General features: G+C 39.3%; 4 protein-coding genes across 5 annotated transcripts; 2 read left to right on the top strand and 2 right to left on the bottom strand.

Moving 5' to 3' along the window:
* Positions 1–212: 212 nt before the first annotated feature.
* Positions 213–3272, bottom strand: LOC306702200 (uncharacterized protein). The gene is made up of 5 exons (XM_079167756.1): positions 2956–3272; positions 1552–1657; positions 1096–1202; positions 685–857; positions 213–598 (listed from the first exon to the last, which is right to left on the bottom strand). The coding sequence occupies exons 1-5, from the start codon at positions 3113–3115 to the stop codon at positions 320–322; spliced, it is 825 nt and encodes a 274-aa protein (XP_079023882.1). The 5' UTR covers positions 3116–3272; the 3' UTR covers positions 213–319.
* bin2a (bridging integrator 2a) lies at positions 1677–8471 on the top strand. 2 transcript variants are annotated; one of them, XM_079167737.1, is made up of 13 exons: positions 1677–1871; positions 4577–4684; positions 4783–4863; positions 5113–5167; positions 5248–5342; positions 5509–5604; positions 6033–6140; positions 6237–6322; positions 6411–6486; positions 6574–6656; positions 6996–7608; positions 7700–7769; positions 7860–8471. In XM_079167737.1, exons 2-12 carry the CDS (start codon positions 4601–4603, stop codon positions 7751–7753), a joined length of 1431 nt encoding a protein of 476 aa, XP_079023863.1. In that variant the 5' UTR covers positions 1677–1871; positions 4577–4600; the 3' UTR covers positions 7754–7769; positions 7860–8471. The 2 variants fall into 2 exon arrangements, with proteins under 2 accessions (XP_079023863.1, XP_079023864.1); XM_079167738.1 differs by having other exon boundaries at positions 1677–1913.
* Positions 8472–10329: 1858 nt separating this feature from the next.
* Positions 10330–15388, top strand: LOC306706663 (uncharacterized protein). Its single transcript, XM_079173813.1, has 6 exons — positions 10330–10532; positions 10858–10898; positions 12066–12125; positions 12280–12339; positions 12492–12536; positions 12629–15388. Exons 2-6 carry the CDS (start codon positions 10892–10894, stop codon positions 12799–12801), a joined length of 345 nt encoding a protein of 114 aa, XP_079029939.1. The 5' UTR covers positions 10330–10532; positions 10858–10891; the 3' UTR covers positions 12802–15388.
* An 877-nt stretch (positions 15389–16265) lies between these two features.
* dazap2 (DAZ associated protein 2) lies at positions 16266–19033 on the bottom strand. The gene is made up of 4 exons (XM_079173802.1): positions 18894–19033; positions 17565–17683; positions 17222–17470; positions 16266–17101 (listed from the first exon to the last, which is right to left on the bottom strand). The coding sequence occupies exons 1-4, from the start codon at positions 18904–18906 to the stop codon at positions 16973–16975; spliced, it is 510 nt and encodes a 169-aa protein (XP_079029928.1). The 5' UTR covers positions 18907–19033; the 3' UTR covers positions 16266–16972.
* Between the last annotated feature and the right edge of the window lie 1388 nt (positions 19034–20421).

Here is a 20421-nt window from a genome sequence, read left to right as displayed (position 1 = left end):
AACTCCAGTTTTGATTAAACATGCAGAGAGCTTGGTGGGTTCAGATTGACAGATTACCTCCTTCACAGTCAAATTCTCAATTTAAGACACTTGCATGACAATCTTAACAGCCATCTTACTGCAGAAATGCTTAACCTGTAGTCTTCACCACGATGCACTGATTTAGCTCTTAGTCACGCCACAAAGAAATCTTACACAGAGGGCTGTTATGTAAAGGTGTGCCTTTATTTTCCAAAATAACAGGACGCTTCATGACAAATGTGCATATACGTTCATTTTGTGAGGCATTTATTGGTACAGCAGTTGAGAAAATGTAATATCAAAATTTAGGCCATGGCCAGAGAACAGGAGTGTTCTTGACGTAGTCCTGGAAGACCGGGTCAGAGCCCCACTTCCTCACGGCCTGCTTCTCCAGGATGGGGATGCCGCTGACGAAGCTTAGCAGGAACCAGACGAAGAGAGGCGACACCACGCTCAGGTACTGGGGCCCCTCCATCACTGACGAGGCTGAGAGCCAGAGCCCCGACCACTGCAGGATCTCCCCAAAATAGTTTGGATGTCTGCTGTAAGCCCATAGTCCACTCTGGATGAATTTCCCCTGGAGCCACAAAAGTACATTTCACTGCAGTTACACACCGTGAACGATGCATTAAGGGCTGCACAACACCAGGTCTGTTAACTTACAGCATTTTCTGGGTTACGCTTGAAAAGCCATTTCTGCTGGTCAGCAATAGCTTCAGTGGCAAAGCCGAGGCCCCATACAGTCCAGCCAATGTAGTCCCTCGTTCCCAGAGGCACGTCCCGCTTCTCGCTGTTCAGCATGAGGGTGGGCAGGAGGGTCATAAATACCCACAAGGCTGAGAGAAACAGGGGAGGGGAGGGGGGGGGGGGGGGGGGGAATGAATCATCTTCAACCAGCCTTTAATACCACCACAAACTAAATGCATTCAACTTACAGCAACAAACAGCTCCTTCATAGAATACAAGCATACTGAGAGCTAGAAACCAGACAGCGATTTATACAAGGCAACTTGGGTGCCGAGTTGGGTAAGGACTATGGCAATGAGAGGAATGCTTCTGCATCACTTAAAGTACCTTGAACAGTCCAGTATACAAAGAAAGTCCCTGGGCTGTCTCTGACATTGTTGAACCTGCGATCATGACCGTCCTTCAAGATCCGCATGAAGAGGAATGTCCCCAGCCTGCAGAGAGGACATGGTTAACGTCCATGCACATTAACCAAAGGCATTATTCATTAACCGGACGAAGGTTTCACGTTCATTAGTTCCTCCTCTGAACTCGCCAAGGACCCTCCGTAACTTACACAAAACTCTGTAGGCAATAATGACATATATATATATATATATATATATATATATATATATATATATATATATATATATATATATATATATATATATATATATATATATATATATATATATATATATATATATATATATATATATATAGGCATTCCTCTGAGTTTTATTCAAATGTGCAGGGGGTGACACCGTGTTTAACAATGGGGGTCAACGCTGCCTAACTTACCTGAGTCCCCATGCTGTCACCAACCCAGTCTGCACCTTCTGGCGGACATGACTGGCTCCTCCCCAGACACGACTCAGGTGGGCAAGTAGTATAAATGTGCCAGATCCTGGTAGAAAAGAGAGAGAGACAAGCTGCAGACTCAGAGCGTTTGGGACATGGGCATGGCGGATGGCTCTACTTGTTGCACAGTAAGGCGTGTTTGATAAATCTTTTACCCAGGATACTGCAGGCAATTGGTTCCAAAGTTCAAGGGTAAAATATCCGGGAGCACAGCGCAGAGCGGAGAACAAGAAGAGGACGAGTCAAAGACAAGTGTCAAGGTGATTCATTTGTGAAATTATAAAGAAATCAGTCGTTGACAGGTAAGCTGCACTGTTCTACGCGTAACAAATTATTTGATAATTATCTGGTTGGAAGGCTGCAGTCACCTCTAACTTCGTCAGTGCTCGTACACTTAACTTTTTAAGCTGACAACGTGTCACGAGTGACAATCACCTTATTAAAACTGGGACTACAGATTATAGTTATTGTTTTACCATTATTGAATAATCGGCAAAATCTATGGAGGATGACAACCTGTCACTGATTGTTTGGTCTGACTAACTGTTCAAAGCCCAAAGATATTCAGTTTACTATTACATAAGGAAAAAGCAGAAAATCCTCACAACTGAGAAACTGGGACTATAGGTAGACCAAATGTTGGATCATTTTTGCTTGATAAAAATCAATTAATAGACTTCTGGTTTTAGCTCTAGAGCAGTGGTGAGAAACATTTTTTTCAAATGGGGGTTTTCCCGTGAAAATCTTTGGGAACCAATGCTCTAGAGGACATTAGTAAGGTAAGAATTAAATCAGAGTAATTCTTACTTGATTAATGTTTTGAGTTTTTAATAATGCAAAAGTGAGACCAGGTACCAGTAATCACTAGTGGAGAGAAAGGCTTGTGTCCATTCTTCATTGGGCCCCACATACAAAAATTAAAAATAATTGGGGCCCCCTTTTTGTTTTAAAAAGAGGGCCCCATGATGTCTCTGTACGGCCCTGCAGTGACACAGGACCAGCTAAGTTAAGCTGATTGGATATGCATGTGGCTTCTTAACATGAAGGAGGAGCTCTCTGGCTGTTTCACAACAAAGCTGCTTTAGATAACGCAGCTTTCATAATGGTTACAGTTCAATTTTTAAGTGCAGACAAAAAAAACTAAATTACAACTCACACAGCTGAATTATAGTTGTTTAACCTACGTATATCCCGCTTAAATGTGATTCGCTTCTCTGTCAAGTTTAAACCAATTCAACTGTCCTGAATAACGAGTCAGGCTGCAAAACCTCTGCACAAGGCAACAAATCAACATTCACAAAGGGGAAAATGTTCGCCAGTTGTTGGTATTTTCTTTTTCATTACCTGCCAAATCATAAAACTTCTCGGTTTTGAAGGCTGCAGACAGAGCCCAGCCGGCCCACTGGATGCCCAGGTCGGTGGCGGCACATTTGACCAGCGTGCTCCCCATGATCATGTCCTGCAGGTCGGCGAGCAGCGCTTGAATCTGGTCGGAATTTATCATAGAGCCACTCCTCCGACACCAACAGAAACATACAACACACTCTGGTTAAAGTTCACCGCTGCCTGTCTACTCCTGGGAGTGGCTTGAGCGCAGGGAACTCTGGGTATTGTAGTTATCAGAGGATTAACGCGGTTCCACAGCTGAAGCAAAAGGGAGCGTCCACGGGTCAGAGTATGGAGGATGGAACCTACCAAAATATAATTAAACCACTCGATTAAAAAATGAATATGCAATCAAATGTTCCTAAAACAATATCAACAATACATGTGGGCATTGATTAATTTATCAAATGTGACATTGATATTTCTGATTTTATTTGGTTCTTTATGTATTTACCTTTGGCACATTCATTAATTCATCAAGTCATTTATTTGATTTTTTTAAATTCCATCGCTCCATAACTTAACGGCAGAGGTTTAAATTTTCCACTACTTTATACTTACTCAGTGATGGTATTCAGGAGTAAAAGTATTAATACCTCAATGTAAAAATACTCCATCAAATGTACTGCATTAAAAGTGTTACTTGAGTAATTATTAGCAAAAATAAATAGCTGTTGTCCTAATATTAAATCAAATGATACTGGATTATTACTTATGTATAGATTCGTTAACAGCATTTTATTGTTGTAGTTGGTCATGGTGGAGCTCATTTGAATGACTCTACTATTAGATAGTATAATCTGTATTAATAAATCATATTTTATGAGATTATTGTGTTTTGTTTGTAAAAATCTTAATCTGAAAAGCAACTACTGCTATACACATATATGCATCAATTATGAAAGGAGAAGTAACATAAAATATAACTCAATTCTGCTGCATAATGAGTACTTATACTTTGACAAAACCAAGTTATACTGGAGTAAAGCTTTGAATGCAGGACTTTGTATTACTTGTAAAGGAGTATTCTTATATGGTGGTACTTTTACTTGAGTATAGGATTTGAATACTTTTTCTAACACTGCTGAGAGGCCTCCAGAGCCCCAGCGACGTGAAGACTTCTCTTGCTGCTTTGCTCACTGAGGTGAATATAAAGAGGTTATTCAGTTACGCCTCACTCTCCCCATTTTTCCACCTCATCTGATATCATTAAGTTTAAATACTCTTATAAATATGAAAAAAAGCACAAGAGTAAAGTGTTACAGCAGCACAGAGACTAATAGAGTAGAGTGAGGTGATAGCATTAACAAAACCTATATGCATTACTCACAATATCTTGGACTATAACAAAATAATTGTACTACTACTCCCATAGTATTGATAGTAATTTAAATATAACTGTGTATATTGTGCAAGTATGTTGTTATACATTAAATGAGTGGTCTTGATGGGTCCGACATGCAAAAGTCTCTCTAGTGAGCTCTGGAGGCTTGGAGAGGGTGAACAAATTTGAGGCAGTCTTAATTTGGTTAAATATGAGATGACAATTCTTTCTTCTCCGTTTCTCTTCATCGTTCAGGAACAAACACAGCCAAGTCAAAATATGGCCGAGAGCACAAGTCCGAAGAGCGGCACTGGTGACTTTGCTAAAAAAGTCCAAAGACAGCTGAGCAGAAGCAAAGAAAAGGTAACAATCTGCACGTTTCTGTTTCCCGAATAGCAAGAGAAAGAAGGTATTACCATGCGGTAGCTGTTGCTTTGAGGTACGTGCTTTTTTTTCTACAGGTACTGCAAAAGTTGGGGAAGACGGTGGAGAGCAGAGATGACCACTTTGAACGTTGTCTCCAACAGTTTAATGACCAGCAGGTAATCATTCCCCTGCTTAACGAGATAAAGGAAACCTTGAGTTACCGTCCGTGTTTGTTTTGGACAATAAAGTAGATTAACAATGTTTGAACAATTGAAAAAAAAAAAGACTTTCAGTTTAACACAAATATATTTCCACTGCTGTCTCTACTGTGTAAACATGCGATGGCTTATACTCTGAGAACCAAACACAATGGAATTCATAAATCTAAAGACTGACAATTATACAAACCTCTTGTCTATTCGCAGACTGATGGGAACCGAATGTACAGGGACCTGAGGAACTACATTAATTCAGTTCGAGGTGAAGATGCTTTTTTGCTTGTATATGTTGTCGATTTGTGTCCTCTGCAGGTCTCACACGGACGAGTTTGCTTTTTACAGACATGCGCGAAGCTTCGAGACGCCTTTCCCAGTCTCTGTTTGATGCTTACGAAACTGACTGGGCTGGGGAGGAAGATTTAGGAGCCATTGTAGAGGTCGGTACAATCATCAGTGATGAAATGCAGCTCTACCACTGCACGTCTGTGTTTTACAACGACAAAAGCAACAGGATTCACACATAGCTAGGGGAACCAAAACCCCTTCTTTCTCCCTCTCTTCATACATAATTAATGCAATATTTATGCTATGCCTTTTAATAAGGGGGAGGACCTCCTGTGGAATGACCTCGAGGTGAAGCTATTAGATCAGGCCGTACGCACCATGGAGTCCTACGTGAGCCAATTCCCAGATGTCAGGGTAAGACGAGAGAAAGCAAGCACGCAAGCAAACAGAAGTGAATACACAGACAGACAAAAGGCCTGAGAACAAAACACGCAAAACCCTACAAAGACACACACACACCATCTGTGTGTTCCAATACCCATACTACCACACTACTTAGTATGCCAGAAAAAGATTTAATAAGTCCCAATACAAAGTATGTCTATGCCAAAAGTATTGTGCAGTATGCAAGCCTGCAGCCTGACCCACAATCCTTTATGTAGCTGATATATGAGCAAGGGCGTCAAAGTTACAGGTGCAATGTTATTATGACGTAGTACATCCTATATTAAATATCTACTGCATGCAACAGTACGTGCTTTTTAATTAAGGGCGGCTGAAGTATGTATTAATAGTAAAAGCATGCGATTTGGAACGCAGTCTCAATCTTTTCCAATCTGTAGGAGAAAGTAGCCAAGAGAGGAAGAAAATTGGTCGACTACGACTCTTCCCTTCACCACCTGGAGGCACTGCAGACTGCTAAGAAGAGGGACGATGTCAAGATCAACAAGGTTATTGATAATAACATGCATATATATTTTTTTTTTAACTGTGCATTTCAACCTTCATTTGCCCAAAAATATTCTTACATTTGTTTCACTCTGAAGGCAAGTGAAGAGATGAATGCTGCTAAAAGTGTCTACGAAGGGATCAACTTTGATTTAAAAGAAGAGCTGCCGGTGCTCTTTGACAGGTTTGCTAGAATATCTCTTTGTTTATCATCATATGAAATGTAAGCGTATACACATGTTTTACATTATGGTTTTATTTTTCTTTCTCAGCCGTGTTGGATGCTTTGTGACAGTCTTCTCAGCTGTATCCAATTTAAGAGACACCTTCTACAAAGAAATGAGCACGGTACGTTTTTCTTAAGTCAGTAGGCAAACTATATACATTGTTATGTTTTATTTTTATTTTTATTTGACCAGTTCTGTCCTCTTTCAGCTCAACCTTGATCTGCTGAATGTGATAAAGGAGCTGCAGGCTCAGCACCCGGACAAAATGTTTGCTTTGAAGGGAATGCAACGGTAAGTTTTCCTTTTCAGCGTTGAAATTTGAAGACGTTTTGAAAACATGTTGAATGACAATAAAAATCTACTCATGACAACTGAAGCTCTGCTAAACTTCACACAACTTACAAAGTCTCTTCTCAGCATCACAATGATGCTAACAGCGTTGTCTTTTGCAGCTCCAAAAAGCATTTAATGCCAATATTTCACATGTTTTGAGGTTGAACAGCAAAGCTGCAATATTTACTATAATATATTTTAAAGAGACAAAGTGCTTTCCGATAGATTTATATTTTGGGATGAATACTTTTATGTCTGAATTTGAGGATTTTTGTCTTATAATACAAAATATTTCAGGTATGGCTCCCTGAAGAGACGAACTCTGACGTCCCCTAAGGCCTGGAAAGCCAGCTTCTCTGAGTTTCACAAGAGCTATAGTCCTAGACCTGGCCAGAGGTTTAGTTTCAGGTCCCCGGAAAAGCCTCGCCACAGCTCTTTGTCCAGAGAGAGCAGCATCCTCGCCGTCTCACCGCGGCCATCCCTTACGGAGAGCCCCGCTTCCGAGTCCGGGGACCTGGACGCGGGGTCGAGCCACAGTGAGATCCACAGTTCTCCTGCACAGGAAGACGCTGCAGCTGGAAATGAGCACAAGTCTGGAGAGGACGGCAATGATGTGGAAGAGGAGAAGGGCGCGAAGGAAGAGGAGCCTGAGGCCAAGCCCCCCGCAGAATCTGACAACAAGGGAGACGGTGAGAAAGCTCCACCAAGTGAGAGCAGCTCTGAACTGAACAACTCCGGGGATTCAGAGAGCTTGGAGCTTCAGCTGTCTGCAGCGGACGACGGCCCGCTGCACATTGAGGAGAGAGAAGACAGCCCGATGGAGCTCAACACCCTCAAACCGAATGGAGTGGAGAATGGTGAAGTCTCCGGGTTGCACTCTGACACCGAGGACCCGGGCCTTCCTCACAAGGTTTGTCAATTAATGAGCTGAGGAATGGCGACACAGACCTCCATTCGCCACTGTGTTTTTGTCATGACTCACATTTCACATGACTTTTCAGGATGCTCCTGCAGAAAAACAGACATCTCCAGACTCAAAAAGCACAGTGGTGTAAAGTATTCAGACTCAAGGTTTGTATGATTCATGCATTATTATCGATTATTATTGTTTCCATCTACCTTATTCATGTATCCATGTCTGCCCTGTGTTGATTTGAACAGAGAAGCGGAGGAGATTGAAGTCAACAGCTGCACAAGAAGACAAACTGTGGAGAGAGCAGCGCTGACATGTTCAACATGTGGACATGTGCATCGACTTGTTGGTGTTAGTTTTATTATTTATCTTTCATTGAAATCATATGTACATACAGTGCATTTCATTTTATGGGTAAAGTCATATTTTTTTGTAACAGTCATATTTCATTTTAAGTATCCTTTGAAAAGTATAGGTTATAAATGACTTTCCACCCCACAGGTTTCATTATATTCTGCACCATAAATTAGAAAATCAGAGTTATTTTATGTGCACCAAACATAAATGCACCATTAGGTTTAAATTGAAACGTTTCTTACTGACTATGGTCACTGTATACAAATGCACATGTGCTGGGGATTTCATTTTCCATTTTTGTTTGAATTATTATATTAGTATAGTATATTTGATCTTTTTCACTCACAAAACTGGAATCAGTTAAGTAGTTGTGCACTGTGAAGATGAAGCATTCTGTAATTCTGAACAATTATCTTTTTTTTGTATCACGTTTATACTAATTTCATGAAATATATAAATTAATATGAAATGTGGACACAATAAATCCTTCTGTCTTGTTTAAATTTAATTGAAGGCGTCATCTGCTGTGGTTGCTTCTCTGCCAACAGAGTTTATAAAATGATAGGGTGAAAAGCAATGAGCTCTCACTCAGCCCACATTTCTCAGCTTTTTATCATTGTGAACCCAACAGAATTTGCAATAGTTTGCTTCAATTTATTTGCATAAAAGCTAAGAGAGTTTTCCTGCTTCAAGAGTCATTCATCTTTAATGTTTACAAGTTTATTTGAACCAAATTCCAGAGCTAAAATGTCGAGAATAGTCCGGCCATCATCGGCCAGTCTTTACCAGATTAGTTCAATGAACAAAAATGTGTTTTTTTGCTTAATTCATTCTAAGAAAAAGACATTTGATGTGAGTTTCCTCAAATTTGTTATGGTCAGCTGACCCCGTTGCCTCTCACTTCCTGAATTGGAACAGCATGGAGTTTTATTTTGGTAGTCAGAATCAGGACACAGAAACCACCTAGTGATTTACGTGATTGACAGGCTGCTTTGTGTCATGACTGAGCAGTATCAATATACATCTATGCATCATATGTGACTGACTTTGTGACTTTATTTTACCCCTTTTTGAGGAGTATCACTCTGCATGTGAAAGCATTGTTAGTGTCCCCTGTAGCTCTAGAGGGAGCTTTTAGTCAAATCTGACCAAATAACCCCGATGATGTCACCAGGGCTATGTCAGCTTTAGGGGGTTGAAAAACGTGGTTGTTTACCATGCAGGAAGGATGTCGGGTGCGACTTGAAATCCGACCAGCACAGTGCCAGTTTGAGCCAGTTTGGTGTGGAAAAAGAAACACCCCATTCCCAAACAGGACTGTTAACAAAAGAGTCTCATGTAGACTTATTTCACATGGCTTGTTGTGGCTGAATCCAAATAGAAAATCCACCCTACTGCTAACAATTAAAAAAAGATATAAGAAAAAAAAAAAAAATGAAAACTGACACAGCAAAATGGAGTACAGCAAATGAAAGATGCTACCAAGTTGCCAAAACTATGCTTGACCCACACTAGGAACCAAAAGTCGGTATCTTGCCCTCTGCTGCACAGATTTTAACCATTTAAAAAAGATCTGTCACTCCCAAGTCCTTCAATGGTCATCCATCCATCATTCGTAACCGCTTATCCATTACAGGGTTGCTGGAATCCTTTCAATGTGCAACACTAACTCGCTGAAGTACAGGTGACTTTTAGCATTCAGTTAAATTTGAATTCAACCAGATCGTTTTGGGAAAATATTGTGCAAATCAGGATTTACTGCTTTACCCCACACATTCCAGTTGAGCCAAAATGATTAGTCGAATTAATCATCAACTATTTGAGCAATCAATAAATCAAACAATAGTCTTAAAGATGCCAAAAGATTTTCTGGTTGCAGCTTCTCAAATGTGAATATTTACTTGGGTTTTTTTGTAAAGTTAATTTAATATTATTCTATTTCATTGTATATATTGTGCATTCTTTTACTCAATATTTGTTATTTTTTGATTGCTTACCTTTATCATAATGCTACTGTAGCAAACAAATTTCCCCTTGCAGGATTAATAAAGTGTCTGTCTATCTGTCTATCTATCTGTCTATCTATCTATCTATCTATCTATCTATCTATCTATCTATCTATCTATCTATCTATCTATCTATCTATCTATCTATCTATCTGTCTATCTGTCTATCTGTCTGTCTGTCTGTCTAACTTGCATGCTCCTACTTCTCTCTTCTCTCCTCTGTTTCACATGTTTAACTTCGGAGTCCCGCATCTTGTGATTAGACGATCTTCGACGCGGAGAGGGGGAGGAAAGGGAGGAGGGGGAGGAAAGGGAGGAAAGGGAGGGGCGGAAATCGAGAGAGTGTGCTGCGTGACTCACGAGTGCGGGGAGAAAAAGTATTGCCGCTTACTGTATTTCACAGACGCAGTTTCAGACGCCTCAACAGACTCACCGGCAGCTTAAATGTCAAACTCCAGTTAGAAAGTGTGCGTTAGTTTTCTCCAACTTGAGCGGAAAACAAACAAAACAAATCGGATTTTAAAGCCAGCTGTTTTCGATTCGCTCCACAGCAGCCAGGTAGGTAATCTCACTCAACAGCTGTGATGAACGATGTCTTGATTGTTCAGTGTGAGATACACGTCCCCTGAAAAGTGAAGCTTTCTTCTTCTTCGAGGGGACATTGTGTTAAGTGAACTAATTTAATCAGGACGGAGAAGTTTTGTTTGTCCCTTAAAATGTTGGACAAAGAGTCAGCACGTCGGTTACAGTGGTGGAGTAGGTGTTGACCGGTTAGTTTCCATGTGAGTTAAACAGATGTACGACATGGTTTCTTGACGTTTGCGGAAATGTTAGTGAGACATGTGGTTGTTTATTTGTTTGATTCTATGTGTTTCTTTTCCAGGTAACGTGAGCCAGTGAGTTAACTGTCACCAATCATGAATGGTAAGTCCACCTTTTTAAATCAATTTTATTTAAGTGCTTGTATGTCTGTCTTCTTAATTTGATGTGCTGCTATGACAAAATTGATTCTTCTAGATATTTTCAAAATAAAATAACATAGAGGAAATCTTTCAAGAAAAACATAGGTGACAGACATTTGATGCTCTGGTTCTCAAATGTAACTCCTGTTTTGGTCTTACATTTATAGTAAAATATAGTAAATTATTTTAGGGTTTTGAACTGTTGATGAACAAAAAAAATCAAGACATTGGATGGTGGAGGATTGTGATGGAGGATTAATCAACTAATCAACTAATCTCAAAAATAATCTACAGCTCAATTGCTAAAACAATGACTAGTTGCAGCCCATCTACATTCCTCTGAAAGCTGAGATATACTGTAGTTACTTTGTAGATTCAGTTCTTACAAAGTGGTTGATCATCTATTTACCCAACGGTTTGTTTAGTTAAAACTGGCTCCACCTCGACCAGATGTAATAATAATCCAATAATATAACCTAACACTCCGATTAGTGCCTTTCTGCAGCCTAATGCACACTTTTACTTTTGATCCTTTAAGTACTTTTGCTGATCAGGGCTGCAACTAACCAATCATTTAGTCTATAAAACAATGAAACATGCCCCTTACAATATCCCCGAGCCACAGGTGACGCCATCTGATGTCTTGTTTTGTTCGACCAACAGTCCAAACTCCAAAATAGTCCATTTAGACTAATTTATGACCAAGAAAAGCAGGAAATTCACACACTATAGAGCATTGTTTCTCAAATAAAGTGCTTCATTTTCTTTTGATTAATCCACCTCCTATTACTGAAAAGACTTTTGTACTTCCACCGTAGTATAATTTTAAATGCAGGACTTATTCTGGAGTGTTTTATAACTTTGTACTGTTTATTTTTACACATTTTAAATGCTCTCAGTATTTCTCTCACCGCTGTGCTCTCTGATTAAGTCGTTGCATCAGAGAGGAAACAAAGAGATTGACAGGTTTGTTCCAGTGCCAGTAGTTAATAACCAGATTACCGTGTCGCCACACTTCATATTCCCTCCTCGGCTGGCAGCTATGCGGTTGCACAACTCTCTACCAGCAGCCTGTGTGCTGAAGATAGCGCCCTGTGACATTTTTTAACACATTCGTTTAACCTTCCAGATTCCGATACGACTCCTTTGACAACACTCTCCGCACACATAAACACAAATGCGACAAAGGGTGAGTACACAGTTTTTTATTTTTTATTTTCTATTTATGATATGAACTCACTTGGCTTCAAATCTCTTGAGTTGCAGCCCACAAGTGTCCTGATATGATGACCGTAGACTTTGTGCTGTTTTATCAATGCATGTCATGCTTGTGTTTTGTCCAGCATCAGATATGGGGCTTTTAACAACACTTCCCCCGGAAGCAGACACCACCATGATTCAGGGTAACTCCTACACTTTTATATTTCATTTCATTTTCTATTAATGGCACACAAGCCAGCCTCCTCCTGGAATTGCACTACTTCCCCTCCTGCAAAGTAAAACAATCAAATTAACTCTGATACATCGTCTGTTTTTCTTTATTTCCCCATCTCAGTGCTAACGACAGCAGCCCCCGCCAGCTCAGACGCAGTTGTTGCAGGTAATCGGTCGCACTTCAATCTGAACTTTCTCTAGTCGTGATGTTTGAAAGCGCCATTTAAAGCTAATATTTTTGCCTTATTTTTTCCCCAGTGGTCGTTGTCGTCATCCTGCTGACAGTAGTTGGTTTGGGCTTCCTGCTTTACCGGTATCTCTGCCACAACAAAGGAGACTACAGGACGACGGGGGAGCCGGCTCCGGGGGAGGACCCCGACGACCAGCAGAATAACCAGGCCGTGAGCGAAAAGAAGGAATACTTCATTTGAACCTGGTGGAGACGAGGCTCTGTGGAGGACTGCTAAGAAATGGGACTGTTTTGTTTTTCTATGCATCTGTGTTTTGAGGGAAGGCCGTGATTTTCTGCACACGGAGGCAGAGGGGGGAAAAACAAAAAACAAATGTGTTTTTAAGATGTGTGTTGTGAAAAAACGCAGAGGCGCACAAGCAAAACCAAAGATAAGATTGTTACACTGAGTGAATATTGATGGATGAGGAGCAGGTGACAACAGGTGTGTTGTCAGGTTAGCAAAGCTATGCATGAAAAAAATAGTTTTAGTATAGTCACAGTTACATGATCAGTAAACACTCTGCAACAATCTGCTACTCTTTATCAGCCATGTTTGGTTTTTTTCCTCTTACCATCTGCAATTATGTTTCATTCAGACACTTTGTTTCCCCACCAAACAAACAAACCTCTTACAAGACGTGTTATGAAGCTATTAGGGGAGAAGTTACTGTTATATTGATTTGCTTGTAAAATTGTAGATTTTCTATGCAATTTTTTTTTATAAGCTAGTTAAAAGCAATGTCCTCCATTCAGGACAGCCTAGACATTTGTTGTAACTGTTTTTCTATTCCTTGCTAGACACGGTTACTGATGACTTCTCCATTTCACATGAATGTGGAAGGCAATAAAACTTGTTTTTGGACTAGAGCCATTATACAGTGTGACAGCTTGCAGTGATGTTTAATGTGTTTCAAACTAGTCAAAGTCATAAACCCACAACCTGACTTTGAATCGGTGGTCAATGAACCACAAATCAAATTTGACAGTTTGTTAGATAGACCTAGCTCCATCCAATGACTCTCATCCTGCACAAAAACACGCTGTTAAGAAGCAGATGGTCAGTTTTTGTTGACATTGTCGAGTAGATTAGCTGACAGATATATTGGACATCAATTTCCAATAGATAACGACAAACCACGGTATCAAATGACTACAACGGATGTGAATCCGAACCGGACAGTTTCAACAAGGACTGAATTTGATGAGCTTCAGAGAAGTTGGGATTTATTGTGGACTGTTGGGATTAAAATGCCAAACCGCAATAAACTGGCAACTGTGCAATGCTCCGTTGATATTTGACAAAAATACAGATCCATATTTGACTCAATTCCTTTTATATCAAAGTGACAATATTTGAGTTATTGACTCTTTCGTACAGTATGTATACTAAACTAAGGTGGGAGATAATTATTTATGACAAAAGTGATATTGGTATTAAGGCCAAGCAAGTAGCATCCACTCAAACAATCAAGTAAGTTGGTTAAACGATCAATTACCTGTGATGCAGTCTGGCCAGGGAAAGGCAACATTTAAGCTAAAATCACAACAAAACAATAACCAAAAATCCCAGGTGTTATCTCAGGTCACAATTTTGAACTTAACCTGCCCTGTTCTAATACAATGTATATGTATAGAAAATTAAACAAACATGCAGCATTTCAAATTTCCAAAATAACCTTTATTCTAAACTTACATTTTAAATTTTAAGTTTAGTATAAAAAAGTTAAGTGCACCTAAGACCTTTTTTTCCAAAGTATTCCATCTTTTTGACACTCATCTCCTTTAGTAATCTTAAAAGATAGAATGTGTACCAAAGTCTGTCACATCACTTTAGTACATACATCTATTTTTACAAAGTGTTGTAAAGAGAATCCCTGAACTCTAAATGTCCATAATCCTTCAACAAAGAGTAATCCTTTTGCTGGCTGTGGTTGGCATAGCATCTACTGGTCAGCTGTAGTTTACAGTACTTCATATTGCTGGGACAAAGCCACCATTATGCTGCTTCACAAACAAGAGATGGAAAAAAAGAAAAGTAAAAGAAAAACCTTAGACTGAATCATATTTTTTTTTATTTTTAAAGTTTTGATAGCTGTGGCCTCTTCCCCAGCGGAGCTGTATGAAACGACAGCATGAGTGAGAATAAATGAACATTGAGCCATTTAAAGAAAAACACCCGAGTGACACGTGGGTCATGTCTGGTACAGTAGCTTTGTTTAAGAGCCGCTGAAAAAGGAGTTCATCAGATGAACGAAGCACGTTTCCAGACAGCTGCTCTCTCCGACCCAACACAGAAATAACTATATGTCGGTCGACAGCGGCGCCATTTGTTTTCTGGAGGCCACAGCTGTTAAAACTCGATACGGTGTGTCGGATACCCAGTGACACGACGACGCTACCACACACCAAAATGAAGAATATCTACAAATATACGTTTACTGTATCCACACTAACTTAGCTAGTTTCAGACACCTCATTTAAAGTTTGCAAGATAACGTATTATGTAAAGATTCTAAAGTTTAATTAGCAGCACAAAAATGTGTTGGAAATGAACAATTATGCCGACAGTGAAAGAGCCTCATTGCAAGTTTGCATACACGTTAAGGCGACTGAACAACACGACACATCTTGACATTACTTTCAAATGGACTAGTTTGATGGATTTTCTAAACAGGAACAGAAATCTCAGTTTTTTTTCTTTTTTTTTTTTAAAAGTCATGAAAACTAAATAAAAAAAAAAAAAAAAGAAGAAAGAAAAGTCGGCCCCTAGTCTGCAACCACTCAAATTTGCTTTGCGGTGCATCTCTGATAAAATCTATTTAATCAAATTTGTACATAGCAAAGGTGCAAAATGATGCATCACTTTAGAGATGTGATTAATCCACATAAAGTGACATTAACACAATTGCAGTCGTGTCAAACTGAAGGTCTTAGTACCAACAATCTCATACCTGCTTATTCGAAGATATGTTTGCTTTCAAATTGTGACATTTTAAATTTCAAGTAATAACCAAACATAAGTGCATTGTAGACCAAATTTATGATACAACCAGCTCATTGGTTGTACTAAAAATTGATTAGGCTAACTAGTCGTGGAAATGTGGAAAGTAATGAAGGGTGGAATAAAGAAACACTGAAATATTTATTCATAAAGTCTCCTCAATCTTTTAAAACGACAAGAAACTAATGCTATCACAAAGGTGACACTTTTTTACGTGTGAATAAATACTTTAAAAATTGGATTCTAAATGATACTGTGTGAAAAAACAAAGAGAAACAGTGGAGGGTAGTTCTTGAAGTCTGTACAATAAAACATTTAGTGTATAAACTCTGGGTATCCGACTGTGAAATAGAAACAGGAGAAAAAAAAAAATAATAATCTAGAAATGTTACACCAACCACCCCTTCCCATTCAACTTACTATTTGGATTTACTTTAAATTTCTTTCCTTTAAGTTTACTGAAGTTAATTTGCTTTAAATTCGGGCTATCCCCAGTGCTCTTTGGCACTTCACTATGTTCATCTACAAATTGCCCAACAAGGTACAGTAAACCACTTTGGATATTGCATGAAATCTTTTCTTAAATTATTTGCTTCAGTTTAGTTTATTAAATTTACAAGTGATTTAAATGTAACAATCCGTCAGTTAGACTGTACGACACATTTGCTGTGATATTTTGGATACTGTGCAAAGGACGAGACAATTCTAGCTAAAAGCATCCAAGATGCTTATTCTTTTTTTTTTTTTTGTATAGTTGAGATGTAATTTCTCATGATCATCATACTGGTATTTACATGAAACTATTACACATCTATTAATTTAACTACACTAAAAGTTTCCAAAAAAGACAAATGGATTTTTTTTTTTTTTTGCACTTCAACTGCAACTTTGTAACTGCATTTCACTTTCACCATAAAGCAGCTAAACTATATAACGCGGGTCTGATATTTCAATATTTAATTTACGTTGCTTTTACAGGTATACAAGAACATCTCAATGTAATTTGTGATCCATTCGATCAAAGGAGACCAGGTCTCTTGAACAAATACAGATGCCTGAAAGAGGTCCAATCTGGAATGACCGAAAGAGGTTAGACCCATTCAAGAATTATGGAATGAATTCTACGACATTAAAAATTAGCATTTGTCCTCTCCAGGCAGTGGCATTCATCATTTGATCTCGGGGTCAGAAGTGGAGTACTGTACCTTTTACAAGGGCGCTAAAATATTACATTCCGTTAGGTGATATCAGTATTGTGGCATGGCCAAGCAGCCTGAAGAGGGAGGCGTATGGGATGGGGGAAGAACTGGGGCATCATTTGGGGCGGGGGACACGGTTTAGGCATGAAGGAGGAGTTGAGGAGTTGCCGTTACCAGATGGTATAACCTCCACTGGATCCACCCAGGAAGAAGTTATTCTTGCGCTGTGCCATTACAACATTGGCACCCTGCATGGCAGCCAGCTGAGCTGCATTGGGGGGATGTCCAGGAGGTGGGGGCTAGAGATGGGGAGAAACAAGCACAAGCATTGGTAGAGAGCCGACAAACTTTGGACGTTATAACAGTCTGCAATGACAACCTAACCGAGTTCTGAATGATTGGACTAGGTGGATACTCACTGGGATGGAAACACCGCTGCTTGCTGTGAAGCGAGCACCAGCATCAAAGCCACCATCTACCATCACTGTTGAACCAGGGGGGTACATGGCTCCCATGGGATAGTAAGCCATGGGGACATTCTGGCCCATTTGCCCAACCTGCATATGTGGCTGCATGGGCATAAACATCTGAGCACCAGGGTAGTGAGAGGACATCTGTGCCACCTGACTGGGCACCTGATGTGGAAGCATATATCTGGGCTGGTATATCTGCAGACAAAAGATACACACAAAAAAAGAAGTGAATAGAACCGTTCACTGAGAGTATTGTGTTATCATAGGATACATAAAAGTAATAAGTTACCTCAGAATATGCAGGTGGTGTGTCTGTGTAAGGAGGTGCCTGAGGAGACATTTGCATAGCAGGAGGGTATACAGGTGCAGAGCTCTGCTGAGGGTACACAGCCTGCTGAGGATATGAACCTGCAAAAACAACATTTTACTTTAAGCAAATGCTTCGTCGTTTAGTGACTGACACAGAATGATTTTAGAGGTCAAACGTTTCTCAGAAACAGAAAACGTCATGTTTATTGTCAGGCTAGAGCAAAGAATAACACATTCTCAGCAGTAGTAGAAAACAGCTAAATATTAAAATATGGACTGCAGAGAAATTTAGCACATACAGCCTGGCTTGAGGGGTGAAAGGTGGTCCCAATAATGGAGAGAGCCTACAAGATATATTTATTTTACACTCGAACATATGAAAGAAAAAAAAAATCAAAACTGTCAACTAAGTTTAAAAAATACAAGTTAAAGTTATTGTTTTAATTACAAGATTTGTGTTTAAAAACTGACAAAACGTCAGAAAAAAATCCCTACATGGAGCTAAAATGCTTAGTCGATTATTTGACAGAAAATGTATTTTGATAATGTATTAATAATTAAAGTATTTATTTTAGCAAAAAATGCTAACGTTCTCAGGTCCCACTTTCCCCAAAGTGAATATTTTCCGGGTTTCTTTATATAACGGATCCCAGAATTAACGATGCGCATCTTGCGCTATTTACCGTAGTTAGACAAGAGCAATTATTCGAGAAAATAATCGGTAATTAATCGATCATGAAAATAATCGTTATTTTTGTCGGCCTCGGCGCTTCAAACCCTGGTAGCAACAAAGGATCCGAGTATGTTCAAATAACTAGCATATAGCCGAGGGGAAAAACACGAAACACGCGATATAATGCTCCTGTAAATATAGGCTACTTCTACACATATTGCATGTGCACAGTGGATTAAAACGATGGATTCATATTTACATTCCCACGTATGTGAACTAAAACGGTAAAATCATGTTAGCGCTGCCTTTAAAGCCTGCCTGTTGTGAGTGGTGATGATGGCTAACTGGAAATATGTGACCTGGCCACTAATGCTACGGTGATATAAGGTGACAGTGGATTTACGCGTACATTATTTACATCCTCGGTGTTTTATGATAAAATATATACCCGCGATCGACGGGTGTGCTAAACAAGTTAGGCAAGAAAACGTCTGTTTATTGTCGTGTACGTAGCTAAACGTGAAGTCCGCTTCAGATGGCCACAACCACACAGCTTCTTCTTCATCTTCTAGTTAAACCGTCAGCGTCGTAAAACGGACAGCTGACTAATCACCCGAACGGAGTGTAGACAAATACCTTTGTTGTTCATTGTTCTTGACTGGTGCGGACGCGGAGGAATTTCAGATTAAACGGAGCTCGGCGTATATCTTGTCACGGCCTTTATAACAGGTTACGGCTTCACAATCATTCACTTCCTTGTTTTTCAGCTTCTTGTTGTTGTGGAAGTGGTGACGTCAGTCGTTCTCTATCTGTGGTTCGGCGCACTCGGTATTTTAAGTGCGCGCGCCCCCTACAGGCAGAAGAGATAGGGGCGTTCAAGAGTGACTAAAAGGTGAACTGTTGGCTTCTGGAAAAGACAACAAATATCGGACTTACCTTTTAAGGTCAAAGAATAGATGCTAATTTTAAAACATATGCTAACACCTTTGCATTACTATTTTTTATTCTTTGATTGCTTGAATATATTTTTGCTGCTGTAGTGAACAAATTTCCCCTTGCGGGATGAATAAAGTATCTATCTATCTATCTATCTATCTATCTATCTATCTATCTATCTATCTATCTATCTATCTATCTATCTATCTATCTATCTATCTATCTATCTATCATATAGACAGATAGATGGACACATGGATAGCTAGATAGCTAGATAGCAGTTTTACAGCAGACAGGTAACACATGACTGATAAAAGAAACAAACGGCCTAAGGAGACACGCAGGGAGGTAGATAATAACATATTATTATAGTAATACAAAAATAACTTAATTGGAAATGTAGCTACAACTAAAAACAAGGTCAGTTCCTGATACTATTCTGTATGGTCATTGTCTTGTAGTGTATTGATAAATACCATACAAGGATGTTAATACTAATATTGATAGTATATTCTTTCTCTTTTTTCCTGCCCTTGATTTGTAATGAACTATCTGTGTTACCCATCCACAAAAAGCCTGTCATAGCAGATATTTTGATTCATTTTGATATTGTTCATGGAGCCATTGTTAGTTTTACTGTAAAAAGGCCCATTTGTATTCATTAATAAAGTGTGTAAGTTTGACACACGTTTTCCATTTGCAGTAACATTTCCATTTATGACATTTACCCATTGATATTAATATTAAACTGAGATAATAAAGTTATTAAATGAACCTATAGCTGCATAATTTAAGTGTTATATTTATTAATACTGTAAGTAAACAAAGAGCAGTTTTATGCAACTCTTCGTGTACAGCAGCGTGATCTATTATTCCACTGGGCTAGAGCTTCTTTCTCCTCGGCTTGTATTCTCGGTACTTCCCCTTTAAGAGAACCATGGCACCTCGCAAGTCGAGGCAGACATTTTTCAATGCAAGATTTTTCCGTGCATAAATTATGCTCATGACGTAGTGCTAAAGGCCAATTTTGTTGCAATTTAGTCCGACTTTACAGCTCAAATAGGATTTTGTGAGACACCTCAAGGATTTTTGATTATCTGAGCTGTTGCAGAAAGGGCATCGTCATTAAACATTAAGAGAGAGGAGATCCTAACGTTACAACCCTCCTTATCAATGCAAATACCTCTTTTGTGTGCAGTCACAGCGCCCGTCTGGGAGCTGAGATGAA

The sequence above is a fragment of the Pholis gunnellus genome (assembly GCF_910591455.1).
Source record: "Pholis gunnellus genome assembly, chromosome: 2".
NCBI lineage: Eukaryota > Metazoa > Chordata > Actinopteri > Perciformes > Pholidae > Pholis > Pholis gunnellus.
Note: the sequence above shows the minus strand (reverse complement) of the source record. Positions and strands in the feature narration are given on the sequence as shown.

What these genes read in the sequence shown, in the direction of transcription:
- LOC306702200 (XM_079167756.1), bottom strand. Translation starts at nt 3,115, where the DNA reads ATGATAAATTCCGACCAGATTCAAGCGCTGCTCGCCGACCTGCAGGAC. An exon ending in GAAGTTTTATGATTTGGCAG is followed by an intron (nt 1,658 to 2,955) that starts GTAATGAAAAAG and finishes CTTTTCTACCAG; the next exon opens with GATCTGGCACATTTATACTA. An exon ending in AGCGTAACCCAGAAAATGCT is followed by an intron (nt 599 to 684) that starts GTAAGTTAACAG and finishes TTGTGGCTCCAG; the next exon opens with GGGAAATTCATCCAGAGTGG.
- bin2a (XM_079167737.1), top strand. Translation starts at nt 4,601, where the DNA reads ATGGCCGAGAGCACAAGTCCGAAGAGCGGCACTGGTGACTTTGCTAAA. An exon ending in CTACATTAATTCAGTTCGAG is followed by an intron (nt 5,168 to 5,247) that starts GTGAAGATGCTT and finishes TGCTTTTTACAG; the next exon opens with ACATGCGCGAAGCTTCGAGA. An exon ending in GCTTTGAAGGGAATGCAACG is followed by an intron (nt 6,657 to 6,995) that starts GTAAGTTTTCCT and finishes AAAATATTTCAG; the next exon opens with GTATGGCTCCCTGAAGAGAC.
- LOC306706663 (XM_079173813.1), top strand. An exon ending in AGACACCACCATGATTCAGG is followed by an intron (nt 12,340 to 12,491) that starts GTAACTCCTACA and finishes TCCCCATCTCAG; the next exon opens with TGCTAACGACAGCAGCCCCC. An exon ending in CTCAGACGCAGTTGTTGCAG is followed by an intron (nt 12,537 to 12,628) that starts GTAATCGGTCGC and finishes TTTTTTCCCCAG; the next exon opens with TGGTCGTTGTCGTCATCCTG.
- dazap2 (XM_079173802.1), bottom strand. An exon ending in CACCACCTGCATATTCTGAG is followed by an intron (nt 17,471 to 17,564) that starts GTAACTTATTAC and finishes TTTTGTCTGCAG; the next exon opens with ATATACCAGCCCAGATATAT. An exon ending in GCAGCGGTGTTTCCATCCCA is followed by an intron (nt 17,102 to 17,221) that starts GTGAGTATCCAC and finishes CCCCATCTCTAG; the next exon opens with CCCCCACCTCCTGGACATCC.